Below are 25585 nucleotides of genomic sequence, written 5' to 3'. Positions count from 1 at the left end.
TTGAAATGCATGGACTTTGCCTGTTTATTCTAAGGTGCAAATTGGATTTATAATATGTATTTTCCTTTCCTATCCATAGGCTATTGCCTTAGATAATTATATGTGTTTGAGGATAAGGAATATTAGTTTAAACAGTTTCTAAGAGGGATCTCTGTTACTACATTTTTTAAAATAAAGAATAAAAGCAAAAAAGTCCTTAGATACTCTGTGTTCCTAAAAAGTGTTTTAGTTCTTAATAAGAATATGCAGCAAATACTTCTTCTCCAACTTATTTGTATTGACAAATCTCTCTTCTTCCCTTCTCTTTTTCTTCCTTTTCTCTCACCTCCTCCCTTCTTTCTTACATTATAGAAGAATATATGCAAATTTACCTCAGGAGGAACATACAAATAGTATTACTTTCACATGCTCTTTTGATATTTCTTACACATATTGGTTTTCTCTAATTTGTGAAGCACCTTTTTCCATTTGAAATACATCTTTTGGAATAAATTTTTTCTTCTAGAACATAAAGTTTATAGGTATAATTTTATACACATTTATTTACAAATGAGACAGTATCAAGAAAGGAAGCATACTGAAAGAAATGCAGTCATACACCACAAACCATTTTGGACTACCTACTGCACAGACAACAGTGGTCCCATCAGATTATAATGTCGTCTTTTACTGTACCTTTTCTGTGTTTAGACATGTTTAGATCCACCGTCGTATTACAGTTGCCTACAGCATTCAGTACAGTAACTTTCTGTACAGGTTTGTAACCTAGGAGCAATAGGTATATTGTATGACCTAAGTGTGTAGTGTGCTATACCATCTAGACTTGTGAATATGCTCTATGATGTTCTCACAACAACAAAATAGCCTGACACATTTTTCAGAACATATGTCCATAGTTAAGCAAAGCATGACTATACTAATATATATTATCCTCATTAAACTATGATGGCCATGGGGCCGGGTGCAGTGGCTCACACCTGTAATCCCAGAACTTTGGGAGGCTGAGGTGAGCGGATCACCTGAGGTCAGGAATTCAAGAGCAGCATGGCCAACATGGCAAAACCTCATCTCTACTAAAAATACAAAAAAATTAGCTGGGTGTGGTGGTGCATACCTGTAGTCCCAGCTACTCAGGAGGCTGAAGCAGGAGAATTACCTGAACCTGGGAGGCAGAGGTTGCAGTGAGCTGAGGTCATGCCACTGCACTCCAGCATGGGTGATAGAGTGAGACTCCATCTCATTAAAAAAAAAAAAAAAAAAAATATATATATATATATATATATATATATATATATGATGGCCCTATCTTCTCTAATACAATATTTCAAAAAAGCAAACACAAATTTTACAAGTATTAAATTATGAAATGGATCATAAATAATTAATGCACTTTCTTTATTACATTTTCCCTTTAGAGGATGCTTAGTTTCTTTCATCATGCATATCTGTTTATCTCTGTATGTGTGTATGGCTATGTTTATGTGCATGCATATATGTATATATGCATATTTATATATAATTACACATATGTATTTCATGTCTATGCATAATATATATTTAATGCATACATACTTCAATATATGCATTACATAAATGAATAAATACACACATATAGACCTATATATAGGTGTGTATATATAAACCTATAAATGCACATATATGCATAGGTATGCACACATCTGTGCATATATATGTACTCAGGTTATACACATACATGCACATCACATGTATGTTTGTATATATAAGTATGCGCGTAGGCAAAGATCAAACTATATTTATATATGTATGTATATGTGTGCATGTTTGTATATATGTGTGTACATATCCATATGTATGTATGTATGAAATGCATCTCTATGTGTGTGTCTATATATAGACATATACATACATAAAGAATGGACATTTCTTGAATTTACATATATTCCTGTAACTATAGCAGTTAATACAGTTAATCACAATGACATTTTATATTTCTAACCCCTTAAGCATCAGAATAATTTCTGGTGAGGCAATGAATATATGTCAAAATAGCATTTTTATTACATGTAAAGATATTTTAACAACTGAAAGCTCACTATGACAATTTCTTATATTTGATGGGATTATAGCGTTAGAATTGAAAAGCACTTCATATGTATCCTAGTCAAATCTTCCCTGAAATGTGAGAAATCCTTTAAAAAATACTTCAGACTGTCTGAGTCTTTATCTGTGTGACATCTTTATTAGTAGTGTAGAGAAATATTTTAAAAGAATGTATTTTATTTCAATAAAATCTGAATAAATGGTAAACAATTCTTTGAATATACTAGTTACATGTTTTGTTTTGTTTGATTATCTTGGAGGAAATAAATAATCTGATTATCCTGTTTTAATTCTAATGTTTTGAGTTTTTACTTTTAAAATAGCAATACCTTTATATATCTATTGATAGCTCTATATCTAGAGATTATCTATCTACTATCTATCATCTATCTATCTGTCTATCTATCTATCTATCTATCTATCTATCTATCTATCTATCTATCGATCTATCTATCATCTACCTACCTACCAAGAAAGTATAAGCCTCATAGTGGCATAGCTAGTTTAACTGTCTTTGGCAGAATTCCAAGCACCATATGAATAATTGAACCTTGTCCTATTCCCACAGCTCTGAGTCTAGGAAAGTGCTTATCCCAGGTTCTGTCAGGGCAGAGAAGCCGTAGGTGATAAATGAGGACTGTGTGCATGCCTGCATGCACTGTATGGTACAGTCTGTAGCCATCACGTGTATTGAAGAAGCCAAGATAGATGAGGTGTACGTGGCTTAGGTTCCCAGAACACATACACACTAGCCTATGTTGAAAAACCAATCTGCTTTATGAATTTAAGACTAGGCTAAAAGAGGACTGTATCACTTCTTGAATCTTAGTTTCCAGAATGGTCAGTTGAATTTTCTAAGAAAAGAATTGGACTTAAACATTTTGAATATATTGCTGAATGAAAAAAACATACAGTTGGTAGAAATAAAATGGGAGTGCTTAAAGAATATGGATGCATTAGAACCTGTAACACACACACACACACACACACACACACACACACACACACACACACACAGAAACACAGTGGACAGAGAAGTAAAAGAAGTGGAAATCAGTAGAAGCTAGTATGGATAGAAAAATAATGGTGAGATAATGTGGCAATTTATTCTTTTTATTCACTTTTGTAAGTATTTAAAATCTGATATAAGAGAAATATGTAGACTTGGCGTGGTGGCTCATACCTGTAATCCCAACACTTTGGGAGGCCAAGATGGGCGGATTACTTGAGCTCTGGCCAACATGACGAAACCACGTCTCTACTAAAAATAATACAAAAAATTAGCTGGCCATGGTGGCAGGCACCCGTAATCTCAGCTACTCGGGAGGCTGAGGCAGGACAATCTCTTGAACCCAGGAGGCAGAGGTTGCAGTGAGCCGAGATTGTGCCACCTCACTCCAGCCTGGGCAAAAAAGTGAGACTCTGTCTCAAAAAATAAAAAAATTAAAAAAAATTAAAGAGAGAGAGAGAGAATGCATAAAAACAAGACTCAGATTTGTAAAAATGTAACATTTGTCATTTCTGTTTAAATGAACTTATGTATTCCAAAGACTGACTTCCTCTATAACGGAAGAGTCTTTCTAAGTCAAGGTAACTTCCAGTTTAAAGCTGTATCTTCTGGATAACTCCCGTTAACTTCAAGGCTTCTCTCCTGTGTCTCTTTCCCAGTATGCTCTAGGCTCTTAACTGCTTCCATATCTTCCTGACATTGGAGGGAAGGGGTAGGGTCTGGGACCCCTATTTGCTGTGGTTACTGCTGGAATAACTTGCCATCTATTCTTTCAGCGTCAGCAAAGTGCAGAAGTGCAGCGCTTGTTCTGGCAAGCTCATTCTGTGCTGTGGGTCCCGTCGCTCCTTATTCCTTACCCTTTAAGGATGCCATACCTTGATTTTTACCTAACCTCTGTGCCTTATTGTGTAGGAGAATTTTTTTTATTCTCTCCGTATTCCACAGGATTCAAGGAAGGCTAGTGGAGTGGACATGAATCTCAAGACATCTCTCTGCCTAGACTTGCTCTGTTGTAATATATAATCCAAAGCAGTGGCTTGGTGTAGGCGAGCAGGCAATTTATTTTTACTGGTCAGGCTCCAGATTTAGTAACAAATCTGGCCATGGGGGAGTACCCACCAGTTGTTGCTTGGAGGAGAAAATATGTGGCTACCGCAGACATGTGATGGGCCACGCTGATCTCCCTTCCTGACTAAAGGGCTTCCTCTTAGTCAACTTGGGCTGCTATAACAAAATACCATAGACTGGTTGGCTTTACAAACAGGAATTTATTTCTCACAGTTCTAGAGACTGTGAAGATTAAGATTGAACTGCTAGCCAATTTGGTTTCTTGGTGAGGGCCCTTTTCCTGGTTTGTAGAAGTCGCCTTTTTGCTGTGTTCTCACATGGAAGAGAGGGAGCATGAGCTCCTGTTTCTTCCTTTTCTTCTAAAGGTTCTAATTCCATTATGAGGCCCCACCCTCACCATTTCATCTAAACCTAATTACTTCCCAAGCACCTCTCCTCCAGAGACTTTCACACTGGGTGTTAGGGCTTCCACATGTGAGTTTTGGTGGGATACAAGTTCAGATTTGTTTCCCCAACTGCGAAAGGTATTAGCTACAGAGAGCACTCAGCTCTCAGCCCCAGTTGGGAATTGCCTTTGCTGAAGAGAAGTGCTTTGCCCAGGTCAAAAGTCTAGGCGGACGCCACCTGCATCCAACTACTGGTCCACCTGTGGCATAAAAGCCCAATTCCCTTGCTTTAGCAAGTGATGACACTGAAGGATTATCTCAGCTACAGTTGGCCTGTGTGAATCTTTTGCTGAGATTACACAGCAGCCCAACTTTCTGCTCTTCCCAATCTTGTTTCTTTTCCTTCTTATTCACATGTGGTGATCCCAAGAGCATTCCATAATAAACCTCCTGCATGCCAATCTTTCTCTCAGTCAGCTTCCCAGATAAACCAACTTGTGATAGGTTCCAAAAGATTAAACAGAATGTAGGATTTGATATATTTGGCAATAACATAGCAGACTTTTGTGTAGTATAATTTGAAGATTTAAGAGTAAGCTCTTTTAATTCAAATTGTTTTCTCACATGGAATTCATTGAGGCATATATCTTTAGAATTACATATCCAGATATTTGGATTCTGCTAGTTTTTCTAATCCCTAAGAAATGGTCATTAATAAATTACCAGAAGGTAATACGACCCTTAAAGCCTCAACAACTGCATATGTTGGTGTCAGCATAATTACAGAAACAGAAAAGTAACATCTTGCTCTACTGTACTCTTTATTACTTTGTGTTAGAGTGCCATTTTTTCCAAATGCCTTTCAGTAGTTCATTTTATTCATCCACTAATGTTTAGATGTAGTTTTGCTTGGAATTCATATACTTCCACGAACAAGGCTACACATAGGAGAAACAAAAATGCTCCACTGTCTTAATTTCTTTTTGAACAAAGGGAAGAAATATGAGTGGTAGGTTGGTTGATTTAAATGTCTCAAGATGTAGAGTCTTTCAAGGAGCACATGAGAGGAACCCAGGCTGAGGTAGTATTAGAGTTTTTTTTTCATTTGTTAACCTTATTCACAGTGTCTCTTTGGCAGGTAGGAAAGAAATAGATTCTAGCTCCCTTGGTGCTAGAGACACCAATTACATCAATAGATGCTTCCATGATTCTCTGAGAAAAAATTAGGTTTAAACTTTTAAGTTATTCCAGAGTCCTAACAGAACCAATAAAAATTACTGAAAATTGGGCCCTTACACTGGTAACACTTGTTGTTCAATAAAACCTATGCACTATTTCCTCTACAAACTCTGGACAGTCTTGGGCCTGAGCCTGTGCTTTTACTGTTGTATTTACCTAGAAGCCTCTCCTTAAATCTACTTCACTTTTCATGACTGTACACAAATGTTACTTCCTAGAAGAATCCTTTCTTGATCTCATTACATTCCCTTAGAAATGCATATGTAGCTCTGTTACAGCATTTGTAATCATCAATCATATTAAACGAACAAGTTTATTTGAGGGCAGGGTCTATTTCTCATCCATGTTTGTATTTTTAGCCATATTACACAATACAGAACATAAAAAGGCTTATTATCTGAAGCAACGAATATCATTGTTTTTTATTTTTCAAAGTGTCATCCAAGGGACAACTGAATTGAAATTAACTGGAGTGCTGTTAAAATAAAAATTCCCCGGACCCCATCTTCCTTATACTCAATCAAAATTCCTGTAACTAATCTTCAGGGATGTGCATGTTAACAAATATCTCAGACATCATTGTTTATAATTTGGGTATTGCTGACTCAGTTGATGAGAATAGAGAGATAGAGACAGAAAGAGACACAGAAAGAGAGACAGAGATCATAGTGTTCACTATTTGGGTTTAGATTAATGGAATAACCTCAGAAATGGAAAGCATTTAAAAATTTCAAAATGCCATAAAAATGGAAATAGCTAATTAACCTTTAAAAATATCTGTAGGGAAAGAAATGAAAAAGAAATCATTTTTATTGTTTATGGTGATAATGTTTTTATTGGTGTTAGAAAGCAGGGAATACTTGCTCGTAGGTAAATAGTACTTAATGTACTTTAGTGTATTTTAATAAGTGTTTTATAGCTACAATGTTTTATAGTTATTTTACATAAGTTAAAACATAATAAGAATTATTTAACCTAGTTATAAATATTGTCTACTTTGTAATCAATTTTTAAGTTGCTGAAATATAAATAGAATCAACTTACTGTATAAACCGCACCTTCAGCTGCTTCTAAGAGGTAAACCTGAGGGAATTCAAAACCAATGTAACTGTAACTTGAAGCATTAATTACCTCAGGGCAAATCTCCCAAATGCTTTGTAAAGAACAAACAAGCTACATGTATGCCCTAAGCATTCTTCCTCCAGCTGCATGTATCCCCCAACAGCCTTCCTCTCAGCTTGTGATGATATGATAAACCCCCTCCTTTCACTGCTCCTGCTCAGGCTTCAGGGCTGTGGTGTCCAGCTCACAACCACAGCAAGTTCTCCCTAGTTCTTAATCTAGTTACATAGTAAAATTATCTGGTGGAACATTTATAATTATTCCAATTCTTGGGCTCCACTCTCAGAAGTTCCGACTTAACATTCTGGAGTGGAAGCAGTACACAGTTTTTCACTATTTGTTAAGTTCTTGCAAATGATCATAAAGTGTGGCCATGAATGAGAAACAGCAGAAAATAAATTTTAATGTGGAGAATAATATGCAAGAACATATAAGCTTTAGGTTTCTTCATATATCAAACTTTTTTTTCCAGTTTTTAGCTGTAAATCACAACAGTCTCCAATATACTTTAATATCCTCTTATCGGAGAACAAGAGATTAATATACCGTGTTTGATTAATCTATATAATAGTTGTTATTTATAAACAAAAGAAGGAGAATTTCCCATTTTATTCTAAAATATCTGCTTTTGTATGCTATTATGCTTATGAACACTATGTATTTGTATCTTTGTTCACGGTTTGGGAAAAAGAAGATCTATTTCTTTGGAAGAGCTTCTACAGATTATGAATCTTAGGTAATATGTCATAAAGATTTCTGGTTGGTGACAATAAGAGCTTTATTTCTTAGGTCTTAGATCAATTGAGTGAACCAAGAGAACCTGAAGATGAATTCCTAACCTACCTGCAAACTGTACTCAATATTTTGTACATGGTGAATCTTTAATATTTTGATTGATGTAGTAGACTGACAAACCCAATGAAATGCTTCGTCTAGTCTTTCCTTTTTCACCTTAGGCTCTCAGGAAAATTTGAAAGCTGGAAGCTAACTTGGAGTTGTTATTACAAGGCTGCCTTCTCTTTTGGAATAGTTATTGACTCAATAAGCAACGTAAAATGGAGGGTTAATTGCTTGTAAAATTCCATGACTATTTTGTAACCTTACTTTGTAATACCTCTCTGGTTTGCTCCTACCTCTGTTGATAACCAACTCCAGACTCACTGTTGCTCCTTGAAATCCAGCTTAGATTTCCATCCCCTTCTCAACTATTAAAATTGTAGCAAATTGAAGCACCTTTCAAGACCAGCAAGGTGCTTAAGAAATTGTTTGTTTATTTATTTATTTATTTATTTTTGAAAACTGCTAAAAGTAGCATTTTCTTATTCTCAAGAAACAATAAGTAAAAATTATCACTAACAACAATACCAGCTTTTTGGCATTATTCTTCTGTTTCGACACTGCAACTAAATTTTAGGTGATAATCAGAGTTGTTGCCTCCATCTCTTTTCTGGTTGCACTGTATAAATTTGACAAAGCCAAGAAAACTATGCAGCATTTTCAAGGAAAAAAAAAAAGAAGAAAAAGAAAAGTGAGATAGCTAGTATATCCAGTAGCTAGTTAGGATAAAGCTCATGAATACAGGTAAATTATTTCTATTATAATAATTACTGGGATAGATAAGTATCATTCTGTATAACTGATGTGGAGCCATATACCAGACTAGATAATATGAAAACTGTTCCAATAATATATATATACACATACATACATACACATTTATATATATACACATATAATATATGCCAAATATATTATATGTGTATATATATGCCAAATATATATATTTGGCATATATCATACTAACCTTATTTAAAATGTTACCAAAATGTTAGCTTTAGTGTTGCCAAAACCCTAATGGACAAATATGAGGAAACTGAGAAGCTTCTGTAGTTATTGTTAGGGTGGTTGGGTAACGTGTAGATAAGTTTTAAACAGCATATGCGACATCAGGCTCAAGAAAATGGAAGTAGAAATGAGATTTCTGCATGAAGTTAAGACCTATATAGAGTAAAAATTTCTGTGAAAAGGAGATGAATAAAACATCTTCCTACATATTTGTTGGTCTTATTCTTGGATATTGTTGGGACAAAAGTTGTCTTCCTTGATATTCACATTCCCAGGCCTTCTTTATCTCTCTCTTAGTTGGATGCATGTTTATATTTCCTGTATAGACTGACAAATCCACACCTCCCCACCTGCCAAAAAATAACATAAAAAGTGTAGAACTAGTGATATTAGTAATACTCCTGGAGATCTCTATAGAAACAAAGCTAAAACACATCTGGAGACATATATATTTTAATATACATTTCATAAGATTCCCACAGACAAAGCCCAACCAATCAACAACTCACAACTGAAAACTACAAAATACATGAAGAACCATTCCACCATGAGAAGAGTCAGGGTACTTGCATGTACACATACTTATGTACATACATTCCCTCACCCCACCCCACCCCACCAGGATTAAACTCAAAGGAACTTCAATTAATATAATTATTCAATAGAAACTTTAAAATAAGAAAATATAAAAATTATTAGCATTATTTTGACTAAGAAATTTAAATGTGAGAAAGAAAGACTATATATAGATATAAATCAGAAATATTGGGGAAAAATAGAACTTCTAGAATTAGAAATTCTCATCAAAATTTAAATTTAAGTAAATCAATTTAAAAAGTAGCTACTCAAGGAGATATCACAGAAAGGTGACAGCCAACTTAAATTTAAAAAAATACAGGATATGGATGAAAAGTTCTCAAAAGAGATAGATATAAAGAAAAATCACTCACAACCTCTGGAAATGAAAGACACACTTAGAGAAATGCAAATTGCACTGGTAAGTTTAAAAAATAGACTAGAACAAGTAGAAAAAACAACTTCAGAGGTCAGAAACAAGGCTTTCAAATCAACCCAATCAGACAAAGACAAAGAAAATAAATTTTAGAAAGTAAACAATCCACCCAAGAAAACTGGGATTATGTTAAATCACTAAAACTAACAATAAATGGTGCTCTAGGAAGAAGAGAAATCTAGAAGTCTGTAAAACTTATTTGAGGGAATAATTGAGGAAAACTTCCCTGGCCTTGCTAGAGATTTAGACATCCAAATAAAAGAAGCTCAAAGAACACCTGGGAAATTCATTGCTAATACATCATCACCTAGACATACAGTCATCAGGTTATCTAAAATCAAGATGAAGGAAACAATCTTAGCAGCTGTGAGACAAAAGATTCAGGTAACTTATACAAGAAAACCTATTAGATTAACAGCAGATTTCTCAGCAGAAATCTTATGAGCCAGAAGGGATTGGGGTCCTATCTTTAGCCTCCTGAAACAAAAATTGTCAGCCAAGAATTTTGTATCCAGCAAACTAAACTTAATAAATGAAGGAAAGAGAAAATATTTCACAGACAAACAAATGTTGAGAAAATTTGCCACTACTAAGCCAGCACTACAAAAATTGCTAAAAGGAGCTCTAAATCCTGAAACAAAATGTCAAAATCGATCAAAATAGAACCTCCTTAAAACATAAATCTCACAGGGTCTATAAAACAATACACACAAAAACCAAGATATTTAGGCAACATGTAGCATGATAATAGAACAGTACTTCACATCTCAATACTAACACTGAAGGTAAATGGCCTAAATGCTCCATTTAAAAGATACAGAATGGCAGAATGGCTAAAAATCCACCAAACAAGTATCTGCTGTGTTCAAGAAACTTACCTAACATATCAGGACTCACATAAATTTAAGGTAAAGGGGTGGAAAAAGATATTCCACACAAATAGAAACCAAAAGTGAGCAGGAGTAGCTATTCTTATATGAGACAGACAGACTTTACAGCAACGACAGAAAAAAAAAAGACAAAGAAGGACATTATATAATGATAAAAAAAGTAATTCAAGTGGAAAATATCACAACTCTAAATATATATGCACCTAACATTGGAGCTCCCAAATTTATAAAACAATTACTGCTAGACCTAAGAAATGAGATAGATGGCAACCCAATTATAGTGGGGGACTTCACTGATACCACTAGACAGGTAATCAAAACAGAAAGTCAATGAAGACACAGTGGATTTAAACTATACCCTTGAACAAATGGACTTAACAGATATTTACGGAACATTCTATCCAACAACTGCAAGGTATACATTTTGTTTTTAAGCACATGGAACATTCTCCAAGATTGGCCATATGATAGGCCACAAAACAAGTATCAACATTTTTTAATAACAACAATTATATCAAGTACTCTCTCAGACTACAGTAGAACAAAATTGGAAATCAGCTCCAAAACGAACCCCAAAACAACAAATACATAACAGCAGGTTATGGTAACATAACAGCAGATTATACATAAATAATCTGCTCTTGAATGATCTTTGGGTCAACACTGAAATCAAGATGGAAATTTAAAAATTCTTTGAACTGAATGATAATAGTGACACAAATTATCAAAACCTTTGAAATACAGCAAAAGGAGTGCTCAGAGGAAAGTTCACAGCATTAATTGCCTACATCAAAAAGTTTGAAAGAGCATAATTAGACAATCTAAGGTCATATCCCATGGAACTAGAGAAACAAGAATAAACCAAAAACAAACCCAGCAGACGAAAAGAAATAATAAAGATCAGAGCAGAACTAAATGAAATTGAAACAAAAAAATACAAGACAAATGAAATATAAAACTGTTTTTTTGAAAAAATAATCAGAAGTGATCGAACATTAGTGAGATTAACCAAGAAAAAAATGAAGAAGATCCAAATAGTCTCAATGAGAAACAAAATGGGAGCTATTACAACCAATACCACAGAAATACAAAAGATCATTCAAGGCTACTGTGAACGCCTTTACATGCACAAACTAGAAAATCTAGAGGAGATGGATAAATTCCTGGAAATATACAACCCTCCTAGATTAAATCAGGAAGAAATAGAAACTTTGAACAGACCTATAACAAGTAGTGAGATTGGAACAGTAATTTAAAAATTGCCAACAACAACAAAAAAAACAGGACCAGATTGATTCACAAATGAATTCTATCAGATATTCAAAGAAGAACTGGTACCAATCTTACTGAAACTATTCTAAAAGACAGAGAAAGGGAATCCAATCTAATTCATTATATGAAGCCAGTCAATCTAATATAATACCACAATCAGGAAAGAACATACCAAAAAAAGAAAACTACAGACTAACATCTTTGATGAACATAGATGCAAAAATCCTCAACCAACTATTAGCTAACCAAATCCAATAGCATATCAAAAAGATAATACACCATGATCAAGTGGATTTCACACCAGGGATGCAGGGATGGCTTAACATTCACAAGTCAATAATTGTGATACATCACATAAACAGAATTAAAAACAGAAATTGTATAATTATCTTAATAAACACAGACAAAACATTTGAAATCTCCAGTATTCTTTTATGATTAAAATCTTTGACAAAATTAGCATAGAAAGGACATACCTCAAGGTAATAAAAGCCATCTAAGACAAACCCATGGCCAACATTATACTGAATGGGGAAAAGTTGAAAGCATTCTCCCTGAGAATTGGAACAAGACAAAGATTCCCACTTTCACCACTTCTATTCAACATAGTACTGAAAGTCCTAGCCAGAGCAATCAGATAAGAGAAAGAAACAAAGGCATCCACATCAGTAAAATGGAAGTCAAACTGTCACTGTTTGCCAAAGATATGATCGTATACCTAGAAGTCCATAAAGAGTCATCCAAAAAGCTCCTAGAACTGATAAATAAATTCAGTAAAGTTTCAGGATACAAAGTCAATGTACACAAATCAGTAGCACTGCTATACACCAACAGCTACCAAGCTGAGAATCAAATCAAGAACTCAACCCCTTTTATAATAACTGCAAAAATAAATACATAAATAAAATACTTAGGAATATACCTAACCAAGGAAGTGAAAGATCTCTGCATGGAAAACTGCAAAACACTGCTGAAAGAAATCACAGATGACACAAACAAATGGTAACACATTCCATGCTCATGGATGGATAGAATCAATATTGTGAAAATGACCATACTGCCAAAGGCAATCTACAGATTCAATGCAATTGTCATCAAAGTGCCATCATCATTCTTCATAGAACTAGAAAAAACAATCCTAAAATTCATATGGAACCAAAAAAGGGCAAAAGCCCACACAGCCAAAGTTAAGACTAAGCAAAAAGAACACATCTGGAGGCATCACATCACTTTGGTTATAGTTACCAAAATAGCATGGTACTGGTATAAAAATAGGCACGTGGACCAATGGAACAGAATAAAGAACCCAGAAATAAACCCAAATACTTACAGCCAACTGATTTTTGACACAGCAAACAAAAACATAAAGTAGGAAAAGGATACCATAGTCAACAAATGGTGCTGTGACAATTGGCAAAGCACATGTAGAAGAATGAAACTCAATCCTCCTCTCTCACCTTATACAAAAATCAACTCAAGATGGATCAAAGTCTTAAATCTAAGGCCTGAAACCATAAACATTCTAAATGATAACATTGGAAAAACTCTTCTAGACCTTGGGTTAGGCAAAGAGTTCATGACCAAGAATCCAACAGCAAACAACAAAAACAAAAATAAATAGATGGAACTTAATTAAACTCAAAAGCTTCTGTATAGCAAAAGAAATAATCAGCAGAGTAAACAGATAACCCACAGAGTGGGAGAAAATATTCACAAACTGTGTATCTGACAAAGGACTAATATCCAGAATCTGTAAGACACTCCAAAAAATCAGCCAGAAAAAAAAAAATAATCCCATCAAAAAGTGGGCAAAAGATATGAATAGAAAATTATCTAAAGAAGATATACGAATGGCTGACAAACATAAAAATGCTCAACATCATTAATTATTAGGGTAATGCAAATTAAAACTACAATGACATAACACTTTATCCTGCAAGAATGACTATAATTTAAAAAATTTAAAATAATAGATATTGGCAAGGATGTGGTGAAAAGAGAACACTTTTACACTGTTGGTGGGAATATAAACTAGTACAACCACTATGGAAAACAGTACGGAGATTCCTTAAAGTACTAAAAGTAGAACTACCATTTGATCCAGTCATTGACTCCTGGGTACCCACCCAGAAGAAAAGAAGTCGTTATATGTAAAAGACTTACATATGCTACGTAAACAAGCATCTTTATAGTAGCTCACTTCACAACTGCAAAAATATGGAACCAGTTTAAATGCCCATCAACCAACAAGTAGATAAAGAATATGTGGCATATATATATGATGGAATACTACTCAGTCATAAAAAGGAATGAAATAATGGCATTTGCAGTAACCTGGATAGAGTTGGAGACCATTATTCTAAGTGAAGTAACTCAGAAATGGAAAATCAAATGTTGTATGTTCTCACTTATAAGGGAGAGCTAAGTTATTAGGACTCAGAGGCATAAGAATGATATAATGGACATTGGGAATACAACAGGAATGATGGGATGGAGGTGAGAGATAACAGGCTACACACTGGGTTCAATGTACACTGGTCAGGTGATGCGTGCACCAAAATCTCAGAAATCACTACTAAAGAACTTATCTGTGTAAACAAAAACTACTTGTTCCCTGAAAACTACTGAAATAAAATAAAATTTAAAAGCAGATTTCAAACAACTTATAATTCTCTATATGAGACCTGATATATGTAAACTGGAATTTCAGAAGGAAAAGAATGGAGGACAATAGTAATTGAAGTGATGATGTAGGAGGGCTTCCCAGAATTAATGAAAAACATAATTCTCACATCAACCTAATGAAAAACATTGTCTCACATATGAACACAGGCTAATCTGAAGATCAGATAAAACCATATCTAGACCTAAATATGTTTGTGTGCAACTTCAGAATGCAAAGACAACGAATAACCTATAAAAATAACATACTAATGAAAAATCATAGAAGTGAAGGCAGTACTCCCCAAAGCAACAATATAAAGAGAAGACACATTTTGCATTTGGCATCACAAATAATTGTAGGCTTAGTGTCAAATAAGTCTTTCCAGTGAAGATGTATTAAGTAGCTATATATCAAGTCAATAAGACATTTAAGAAATGCTTTTTGTCCAGTATATTCCCGAGGCAAGGACATTGCATTGATTCAGAGCTAAAATGATTATAGAATTTCAACTTTAAAGCTCCTTAAAGGTAGAAACTCTCTTCTTCTTGACTAAATACTGAGAATGTTACACAGGGCCTGGATCTGGGGTTAGGGTAGTGGTGGTGATCAGTAAATATTTGTTGAGTAAATGAATATCTGAATGGATAGAGCATAAACTACATGAAGATACCTTATGTGAGGTATGATCTTATTAGGAAATCAACAGTACATATATTACTAAATGATCAGATAAGTTTCCCTGCATACCTTTTGTGTCAATTAATACATAGCAATATTCTAAAAGGGAAAGCCTCCTGCTAGGTTATATATTTCCGGCTGAATGAGACAGACGAAAGACCTAATTTCCTTTTTTATTATTTTACTTTTTCATATCCCTGTACTGAACTTCAAACATAGTCAATCTTGCACGAATGAGCACTATTAAGTTCAAGTATTTCGGCTGAAATGCCATTACTAAACACCTCTGCTTTCTACAAACCTACTCAATAAATAGGAAAAAGTAGGACTGTGAAAGACCACTCAAAACCTATGGAATTTTGTAGCTAGAGCACAGATCAAAGACTAATATTCTTAATAAAATTCCTGCCACAGTTAAATTGCTGCAACCATTTGCAAGCAGCAATAATCAACTCTTGGCCGACTAAAGTCTTGCAGCTCATACTTCCTTCTTCAAAATGTACAGGCTTGGAGATATTCACTACAATAAAGACCAATTTCATGAAAGGTAAAAATTGAGTAGGACTGTAGACTTTTCAGTCAATCATTTTTAAGTTTGGAGGGAGATAGCACTATATTTACAGCTATGTCATCTATATTCTTTCAGACAGCCAATGAGTGCAAAGTGTAGCAATCTTTGATGCCACTACACAAGCCATTTTTCGAAATATTTCGATATTGCTTTAGGATTATATTTAAGTAAGAACTTCATATATTTCTAGACTTTAATTTTGCAAAAGCTTGCCCTATTTATTCACTTAAAATATTAATTTTCTAGAAAAAAATGTGAACAAACAGAAATGACTTTTGCATTATGCTGACGTCATTTCCCTACTTACCAATTGTACATGAGCTGGCAGTGCTAAGGGGAACAGAACTCTAATTTTGCAACATAGCAGAACAGAGTGTGCTTTGGAATGTTTTCTGAACCTTACCATGAGAACAGAAGATTTTTCCTCTGGGGAATATAGAGGTGAATGAAGCAAATGGGTCACTGCCTTCACAGAGAGTATGTTCTAGTGTGAAGAGAGCAACTCTCTAATCAATCTATTAATTAACGTCTATTAGAAAAGTGTCAGGTGGCAACAAGTGCTCTGAAGAGAAATAACATGATAGTGACAATTTGGCTAGAAGCTGGATAACAAGATAGGACAGATAGGAAGACTGGGGAAAATATTCTGGGTAAAGAGTCAGTGGAAAGACAAAAACTGGGACAGAACAGAGTTTGAGGAATTGACACAGGTCTGTGCAGCTAGAATTTAGCATTCTGAGTGGGAAAGGGAGAATTGTAAAACAGGAGATCAGAGAAATTGCAAGGTCAGATTTTGTAAGGTTTAAAGCCAAGTTAAGAAGTTTGGATTTTATACATATTTGCACCAATTACATGTTCAGTTGAAATGATTTAACTGGGGGAACTAACATAGTTTGAGCTATGGTTTGAATATATCTTTCTGGTCATGGTGAAAATAATGGATTATAGAGGCAGGTTTAAAATGAGACAGGAGGCTATTCTAGAATTTCAGGTGAACAATGACGGAGTCTGGAGTGGAATCAACGGAGATGAAGAAAAATGTATACATTTACTATGTAGTTGTAGGTAGAGACAATGGTCATTGCTGCTGGATTGGATTTACAGGTGAAATAGAAGAAGAAAAAATGAAATTAAGGGCAAATCTTTGGCTTGAAAAGTCAGGGAGATGATGGTGATTTTCATGAAGATGGAGGATTTAGAAAGATGTGAAATATATATTTAAATGTGCATAACATATTATAAAATAAAAGCACTTTTTAAATCAACATATACCTCATGATTTCCATGTTGTAAAAATATTCCACAAATATGTGATATGCATAGAACTGGAAGATATGCCCCACAATTATCTGGACTAACACAGTGCCTGAAAATAGCAGATGCTGAAATATTAGTTTAAAAATGGATATTGTTCATTCTCCCCTCTTCCTTCTTTTTAATTGCCTACTCTGACTTCCTACTAGCTTCATTCTCTTTTTAATTTAAAATACATATACAGTATATTTATGATTTCTAGTATAAAAATAAAATATAGTTATTAGAGAACACCTGAAAAAATATCAAAGCACACAGAATAAAGTAAAAACAACCCATAGTCCCATGATTATTCAGATTGATTCTCTGCTAAGGTTTGGTGTATATATTTTCAACGTAGTCACTATATGCATGTATATATGTATGTATATGAATATACATATGCACACATTTATTGAGAGTAGAAATAAGATCATAATATGCACCAAAAGAGAAAAGTAAAGAAGAAGAGAAAGAAAAGAGGTAATACTTATTAAAAGCATTTAGAGGTTACTAGTTATTAATTGGAATAAAGGCCTAACTTGTGGTATATTTAGAAGTCAGGGGCACTAATTTCCCATAGTCAAAAATAGCATACACTGAAAAATATTTTCCTTCTAAATACTTGATATTTTGGGAAACCATTATTATATTTAGCTTCTTCGACTAATTGAACAGGCTCTACCAGTGATTTTTCTGTCTACTTCTCAGCACAGTGATTTAAAAAATAAATGTCAATGAAACCTACAAACCACATTGTGGTAACTCTAATGATTTGAAGCACTGGAGGGCTATCAGGTAAGTGAGAACTAAATTAAGCAGTATTCTAAGCATTTTTGTCAGAGATAGCATAATTGTGTATTTGTAGGATTTTTTCAATTCAAATACCAACTGTCTGGGAAAAATGAATATTATAGTCCCTTGTGACATTAAACAATTGTTTAAAATATGAAATTATCTCTTAAGGACATAAACCCCTACAGCACAGCTATTTGGGGATGTCTTATAAGAACAAATTATTTTCTATTGTGTTTGAATTTCTGCCATCCATTTTAGTTATAATTTAATTTAATATATTTTAGTAAATGACCGAATAACTTCCAAAGCTGATCAAGAAAACAAACACATAAATGAACATACAACTACCCTATTATCCCATCTGAAACAGGGGGAAAGTTTAAAATGGAAGTTGAAGGTTAGACAATATCTTAGTTAATAATTATTAAGCCATTTGAATAATTTAACAGATGCCAGACTTATGTGGAGTTGATAATATTTATGTCTTCTCTTGTGGAACTAAAAACCAGTACACTCTAAAATGTATGTCTGCTTAAAAGCAAGCTTGTAGAACAAATTGGCTGTAAGCTCTTTATACTATCATTACTCCTCTTCTGACTTCTTTATTATTCTCCTGTTCTATACATAAAATATAATGTTACACTTTATGAAAGAGGGGACGATGTTAAGTGGATAATGAAAAGCAAAGATTGCCAGGCCCTCTGTATGAGTCTGTGGGCATGGGTGTGTGATATGTGGGAGTGGAGTGTGTGTGTTTAAACCTCTAAAAGCTGAGAGGAAAATGGTTTTCTGTAGCAGGACAAAAAGCAAGTGCATAAAACAAAGCAAAACGACTTGTATCATTAGAGTTTCAAAGGCAGAACTGAGTTAAAAGATGGCCTCCCTCTTTATTAATATCTAATTTATCATATACGCTATTTTTTGTTTCACTTATATTGAGGGATACATATTCATTTTCCTTTAGTGTGAGTTGTTCTAATTTTGGCACTTCTCATTCTTGAAATTTTTCAGCACAAATGAAAGGTTCCTCATGAGGTAGCATTCCTTTCTGTGTGAATGCAGCTATGTTCCTATTAATAGTAGCTGTTTTTAGCAGAATGCTGATTTCTTATCAAAAATTCTACACTATCAGTAGTAGTAAGATTCTTCGATTAACCTGTATTTTGTAATTGTACTTGTTGACTTTCTTTGGCTGATAGGCCATTTTGAATTTTCAGTTAGGTGATCTGCAGGTGTAATCACATTTTAGTGCCCATCAGTGCTTTGCTCATGAGTTCATTAAACAGAAACTCATTCAAATAATTAAAGGGCTCTTCACCAATAATACACATCTTCATTTTAATGCCTATAGGAATTATCTCTGCTAGCTTCTAAAACAAATGAACAAAACAATTTAAAGAAAGCCAGAAAATAATCTTGTTTAGTGACATGTATTTCATTGATAACTATGCTTCATGAAAATGACATATTTGAAATATATTTGATGTGCTGATTATATTATATTCTTGGAGTCCAAGAGAAAAGGAATTGATGTGAACATCTATTACCATCACAATGTGACCTTCTAGTCACATACAAGCTTGCAGAATGACATGAAATGTCTCACTTCAGAAATGCCACCCATTATACTGGTTGCTATTCAGTATTCGCTATGTGTAAAAGAATAGCAGGGCTCACACACTAGTGTCATTTCTCCTTTTTAGATTGTCTAAATGATTGTCATTGTGAAATGGACTATCTCAATCTAAAGCAGACTTTCATATGGGAGTCAAATATCTTACTAGTCTATGACATTCCCCTGTCTTTACATTGGTCATGACATTCTTACAACAATTCATCTCAACATTTAAAACAGGTTTTTCCTTATTTTTGCTTAGATCTTTCTCACCCCCAATCCAGGAATGTCTTTCTTCTTCCAGTCATCATTTTAGGCTTAATTTAATTCCTCACTGGAATGCTTTCTCTGATCACACTACTCCACATTGATTTCTTCATTTTTCCAAATTCTATGACATATCCAATGGGTTTACATTGCTTACTGCCATTTTTAATTTAAAATTTAAAATACAACATCTTTATTCTGATTACATGTAATAAAAAATAAAATAATGCTTATCATTTTATTACCAACCTGTCTTTTTATCATCCCATTTTTTAGACTTTTATGATCATACAAAGCATAAATATTAGCTTGAACTTCAGAAAAGTGCAGCTTTTGTAGATCAAAAATTGTTGGATTTTACCAACTTTATGTGGTTTCAAAATCATAGGAAATGTTGCATTTTCCTTTATTAGTACACGATGCCCCTCGTTATATTATTTAGTGTTTTTTTTTTCCTTAATCTTTCATTGCCGTCCTATTTCTGGCACTCATAACCATATGCCCATTTCTCTACTTTTACATGAATGTAAGGTACCAAGGACTTCCTCCCACTATGGCACTGCTTCACTGCTTCTCAGACGTTACATTGAGAAATCTTCTTCTTTCCCATACTTCATCCTTGTTTCACAAGAGACCATTAGAACATTCTTACTCTGAAAAGCTCTCCATCCATGATAAGATGACATGCTATTTTAAACTCTTAATATTATCATGTTTTCCTTTAATATATCATTTTTACTTAAAAACTGCATATCTATAGAAAATATAAAGCTTTTCCCATCCTCTCTTTATCTAAATTTCTTTATCTTCAGCTATATACAGCCCACAATTCAAAAAAAAATTCCCTATCCTGCAGATTTTTATTCTCACTTATTTTTTCATTGGTTAGAATTCTTTGCAGAATATTTTATTCAGATGAGGTAAGTGGGTAATATATTCTGTCTCTCATGTTGAATGGTATATGCATTCTCTCCTAATTCCAAGAGTTGTAGATGAAGATTTTAATGCCAGATTATCTTTCCTTTACACGTAATTTATTTCTGCCAAGAGCCTTGAAAAATGACTTTATCCTAAACTCAAAAATTTAACTAGCATCTGCTAAGCTGTGTCTTTTTAAAAATCAGTATTTCCTGTCATGCTTTCAATCTTTGGGCTCAAATCTTTCTCAATATCCATTATATTTTCTTTTTATATTTGTTTAATTATTGTCTCTTTTTCATTTTATTTTAGATTCATGCATCTATTCAGTTTTAATCTTTGTGTCTATAATTTCTGTCTCTAAATTTCTGCATTGATTTGACATATTTCTACCCTTAATCTTCCTGTTCACTAATTTGTTTTTCCAGAGTGATCATCTGCTTCTATACTTGCTATAAATTTCTATAAATCGAAAGCCACGTTTTTAGTTCCAGAGAGTCTTTTTTTATAGTTTCATTGATACTTTTAGGATGCTTTTTGGCTGTTGTTGTTAGGGTGGCTGTTAGGGGTGTCTCCATGATGCTCCTGAAGTTCTGTTTCACCAGGTTTAAACTCATTCTGAGTGCCCGTCTAGTATTCCTCTCTCTGGCTGTTGGCTGCAGGAGGTGAATATTCTGTTCCTTTTTGCTCCTGGTTTTGCTTTCTCTTGGAATCCAGGTTCACCTGTTCTTTCTTGGTAGCAATACCTGAATTGGTGAGAAGTCATTAAGTCATTTGTTGCTTATTGGATATCAGTAGGAAGTCCCTCTGTCCCTAGAATTAATCATTTCAAAGGCTAGTGATCTCTCAGGACCAGATGTAGGGAGGAGTTAGCTGACTTATTCAGGATGTGCCAGCCTCATATGCAGGCTTTCCCTGGCCCACAGATAATTAACCTCTGAATCTGTTCAGGTTTGGTCAAGACTTGTGATGGTTAATTTTATGTGTCAACTTGGCTGAGCCCGAGTGCTAAAATGTATGCTCAAACATTATTCTGGATGTTTTTGTGAAAGAGTTCCTTTAGATGAGATTGACATTTAAATTGGTGGACTTTGGGTAAAGCAAATTACTCCCCACCTATGGGGTGGGCTTTATTTAATCAGCCAAAGGCTTTAATAAAACAAAGACTAACCTCCCTATGCAAAAAGGAATTCTGCCATCAAATTACCTGTAAACTCAAGCTATAACTCTTCCCTGGGTCTCCTGCCTGCCAACCTCCACCATCAGATTTTGGACTTAACCAAACCCTCACAATCACGTAAGACAATTTCTTACAGTAAATCTCTCTATATACGTATATACACATCCTGTTGGTTGTATTTTTTTGGACAACCCTGACTAATACAAGCTTTAGTCACATCATCCTGGGCCCAACATGTCTGTATTTCAGAAGAGGTACTAGGTATTCAGAATAATCAGAAGGCAATAAAAATTGACTAAGTTGTGCAGTGTGCTCCAGGTGTCTGCTATGTTTATTGATCCCTTCTGAATAATGACCAACAGTGACTCATAAAATAAAACTTGCTCTGTTTTGTATCAAGGTCCCATTTTCCTCTGGCCAAAGATTTTTAACCATGGCTGTATTAGTCCGTTCTCATGCTGCTATGAGGAAATACCTGAGACTGGGTAATTTATAAAGGAAGGAAGTTTAATTCACTCATAATTCTGCAGTGCTGGGGAGACCTCAGGAAACTTACAATCATGGTGGAAGAGGAAGCAAACATGTCCTTCACATGGTGGCAAGGAGAGAGAAGAATGACAACTGAGTGAAGGGGGAAGCCTCTTATAAACCACCAGATCTTGTGGGGTCCCTCCCACAACATGTGGGGATTATAGGAATTAAAATTCAAGATGAGATTTGGGTGGGGGCAGAGCAAAACCATATCATTCTGCTCCTGGCCCCACCCAAGTCTCATGTCCTCACATTTTAAAACACAATCATGCCTTTTCAACAGTCCCCCAAAGTCAACTCGTTCTAGCATTATCCCAAAAGTCCAAGTCCAAGGTTTCATCTGAGATAAGGCAAGTCCCTTCTGCCTATGAGCCTATAAAATCAAAAGCAAGTTAGTTACTTCCTAGGTACAATGGGGATACAGCCATTGGGGAAATACCCCCACTCCAAATGGGAGAAATTGGCCAAAACAGAGGGGCCGCATGCCTCCATGACTCACATGGAGTCACACTGAGGTAAGGTCATGCTGATGCAGGAGGTGGGCTCCCACAGCCTTTGGCAGCTCCCACAGCCTTGGGCTGTACCCTACAGCTTTGCAGGGTACAGCTCCCCTCCTCAGTGCTTTCACAGGTTGGTGTTGAGTACCTGTGGCTTTTCCAGGTGCATGGTGCAAAGCTGTCAGTGGATCTGCCATTCTAGGGTCTAGAGGATGGTGGCCCTCTTCTCATAGCTCCACTAGGCAGTGCCCTACTGGGGACTCTATGTGGGGGCTCCAACTCTACATTTCCCTTCTGCACAGCCCTAGCATAGGTTCTCCCTGAGGGCTCCACCCATGCTGTGAACTTCTGCCTGGATGTCCAGGTGTTTCCATACATCCTCTGAAATCTAGGTGAAGGTTCCCAAACCTCAATTCTTGTCTTCTGTGAATCCACAGGACCTACAACACCTGGAAGCTGGCAAGGCTTGGTGCTTGCACCTTCTGAAGCAATGGCCCCCATTGCATCTTGGCCCCTTTTAGCTATGGCTGGAGCTAAGGCAGCTGGAACACAGGGCACCATATCCTGAGACTGCACATAGCAGGGGGGCCCTGGACCTGGTCAAGGCAAGCATTTTTTCCTCCTAGGCCTCCAGGTCTGTGATGGGAGGGGTTGCTGTGAAGGTCTCTGACATGACCTAGAGACATTTTCCCCATTGTCTTGGTGATTAACATTCAGCTCCTTGTTACTTATGCAATTTTCTGCAGCAGGCTTGAATTTCTCTCCAGAAAATGGGTTTTTCTTTTCTATCACATCATCAGGCTGCAAATTTTCAAGCTTGTATGATCTGCTTCCTCTTGAATGCTTGGTCACTTAGAAACTGCTTCTGCCAGATACCCTAAATCATCTCTCTCAAGTTCAAAGTTCCATAGATCTCTAGGGCAGGGACCAAATGCTGCCAGTATCTTTGCATAGCAAGAGTGACCTTACTCCAGTTCCTGACAAGTTCCTCATCTCCATATGAGACCATCTCAGCCTGGACTTCATTTTTCATATCACTGTAGCATTTTGGTCAAAGCCATTCTACAAGCCTCTAGGAAGTTCCAGACTTCCCCACATTCTCCTGTCCTCTTCTGAGCCCTCCAAACTGTTCCAACCTCTGCCTATTACCCAGTTCCAAAGCCACTTTCACATTTTCAGGTATCTTTACAGCAGCTCCCCACTCTGCAGTACCCAATTTACTGTATTAGTTTGTTCTCATGTTGCTATGAAGAAATACCTGAGACTGGGTAATTTACAAAGGAAATAGGTTTAATTGACTCACAGTTCCACAGGGGTAGGGAGGCCTCAGAAAACTTATAATCATGTTGGAAGGCAAGCAAACACATCCTTCTTCACATAGTGGCAGGAAAGAGAAGAATGAGAGCCAAGTGAAGGCAGAAGCACCTTATAAAACCATCAGATCTCGTGAGAACTTACTCATTATCACAGGAATAGCATGGGGGAACCACCCCCATGATTCAATTACCCCCCACAGGATCCCTCTCAGGACACTTGGGAATTATGGGAACTACAATTCAAGATGAGCTTTGGGTGGGGACACAGCCAAACCATATCAATGGCTTACTATTAGAACCAAATGGGATTGACTAATAGCAATCTGTTCTGCTGCTTTCCAGGGAGCCTGGCATGAGGACTTTACCTCCCTGTGATAAATGAAACCTATTGGTGACTGTTCTAGATAGTCATATGCTCATATCTAGGGCCTTTTTTGCCTAGGGACACAATGAGTGTTAGTCATTAGCAAAAGGGAGAACAGAGGCAGTAGAAACATTCTAAGACAGCAAAAAGCTAGCTTCATACTAGACAGAGCTCTGCTAAGGGGTGGTCCCTTGCTGTGCATTACAAAGCTGCTATGAGGCTACTAACGCAACTTTCCAATTCCTAAAGTATTGGAAAGTTGCTAATGAAAGCATTTTCTGCTTTTCAGTACTTTCATGATCATTGTTAAAATAAATTTTCATTAGCTAACTGAGGTAATTTGACCATGTATTCATTCCTCTCAAAATTCAGTGAGTAATACATCGTTAATGTTTAAAAAATATTTGAAGGCATCTTTAAACAGTTTGAAAACCTTATGAGGACTATTTCATTTTAAAAGTACTGCATTTTTCTTTGTCAAATATATTTTGTTCTTTGTAAAAAAATGACTATAAATTTTTTTCATAAAATGAAACAGCATTTCCCTTTTTCAGTAGTTAAAAGTGATATTTTTCATGCAGTCATGTATGAACTTGAAAAAAAATTCAATAAGCATTTATTGCTTTATAATACTTTTACAATATCATGATTTGGATTAAAAATAAACTAAATACAATTTAAATTGCTGAAGAGGAATTTATGCATGACTACTTATTTTAACACAAGTGTATGTTGAAAAAGGAAGAAAAAGAAGAATCATCTGTATCTACTGGGGTGGGATGGCGGGTCCTAGCTTGAGTCTGTTTATCTCTACTGGTGAGACTTAACTCATCTAATGAACCAGCCTAAAGGCATCTGCTGGCTTAAATTTATTTTCCTGAGGGTTTCACAGCTTTGTATTGTTCCCAGGCAACTAGTGGATTAGAGAAAGCAAGATGTAGAAGCCCATTTGTGTCTATTGGACATT

General features: G+C 35.3%; 1 protein-coding gene across 3 annotated transcripts in view; it reads right to left on the bottom strand.

Annotated features, from left to right (window-relative positions):
- GALNTL6 (polypeptide N-acetylgalactosaminyltransferase like 6) overlaps window positions 1-25585 on the bottom strand; it is a 1246491-nt gene that overhangs the window by 786737 nt on the left and 434169 nt on the right. The window contains exon 4 of one of the 3 annotated variants that reach the window (XM_063638415.1): window positions 676-765. The exons of the other annotated variants lie outside the window; for them this stretch is intronic. Coding sequence (XP_063494485.1) covers window positions 676-765 — 90 coding nt within the window. The remainder of the gene's footprint in view (window positions 1-675; window positions 766-25585) is intronic. 3 annotated transcript variants of the gene reach the window in all.

Source organism: Symphalangus syndactylus, chromosome 4 (genome assembly GCF_028878055.3).
Source record: "Symphalangus syndactylus isolate Jambi chromosome 4, NHGRI_mSymSyn1-v2.1_pri, whole genome shotgun sequence".
Classification (NCBI taxonomy): Eukaryota; Metazoa; Chordata; class Mammalia; order Primates; family Hylobatidae; genus Symphalangus; species Symphalangus syndactylus.
Note: the sequence above shows the minus strand (reverse complement) of the source record. Positions and strands in the feature narration are given on the sequence as shown.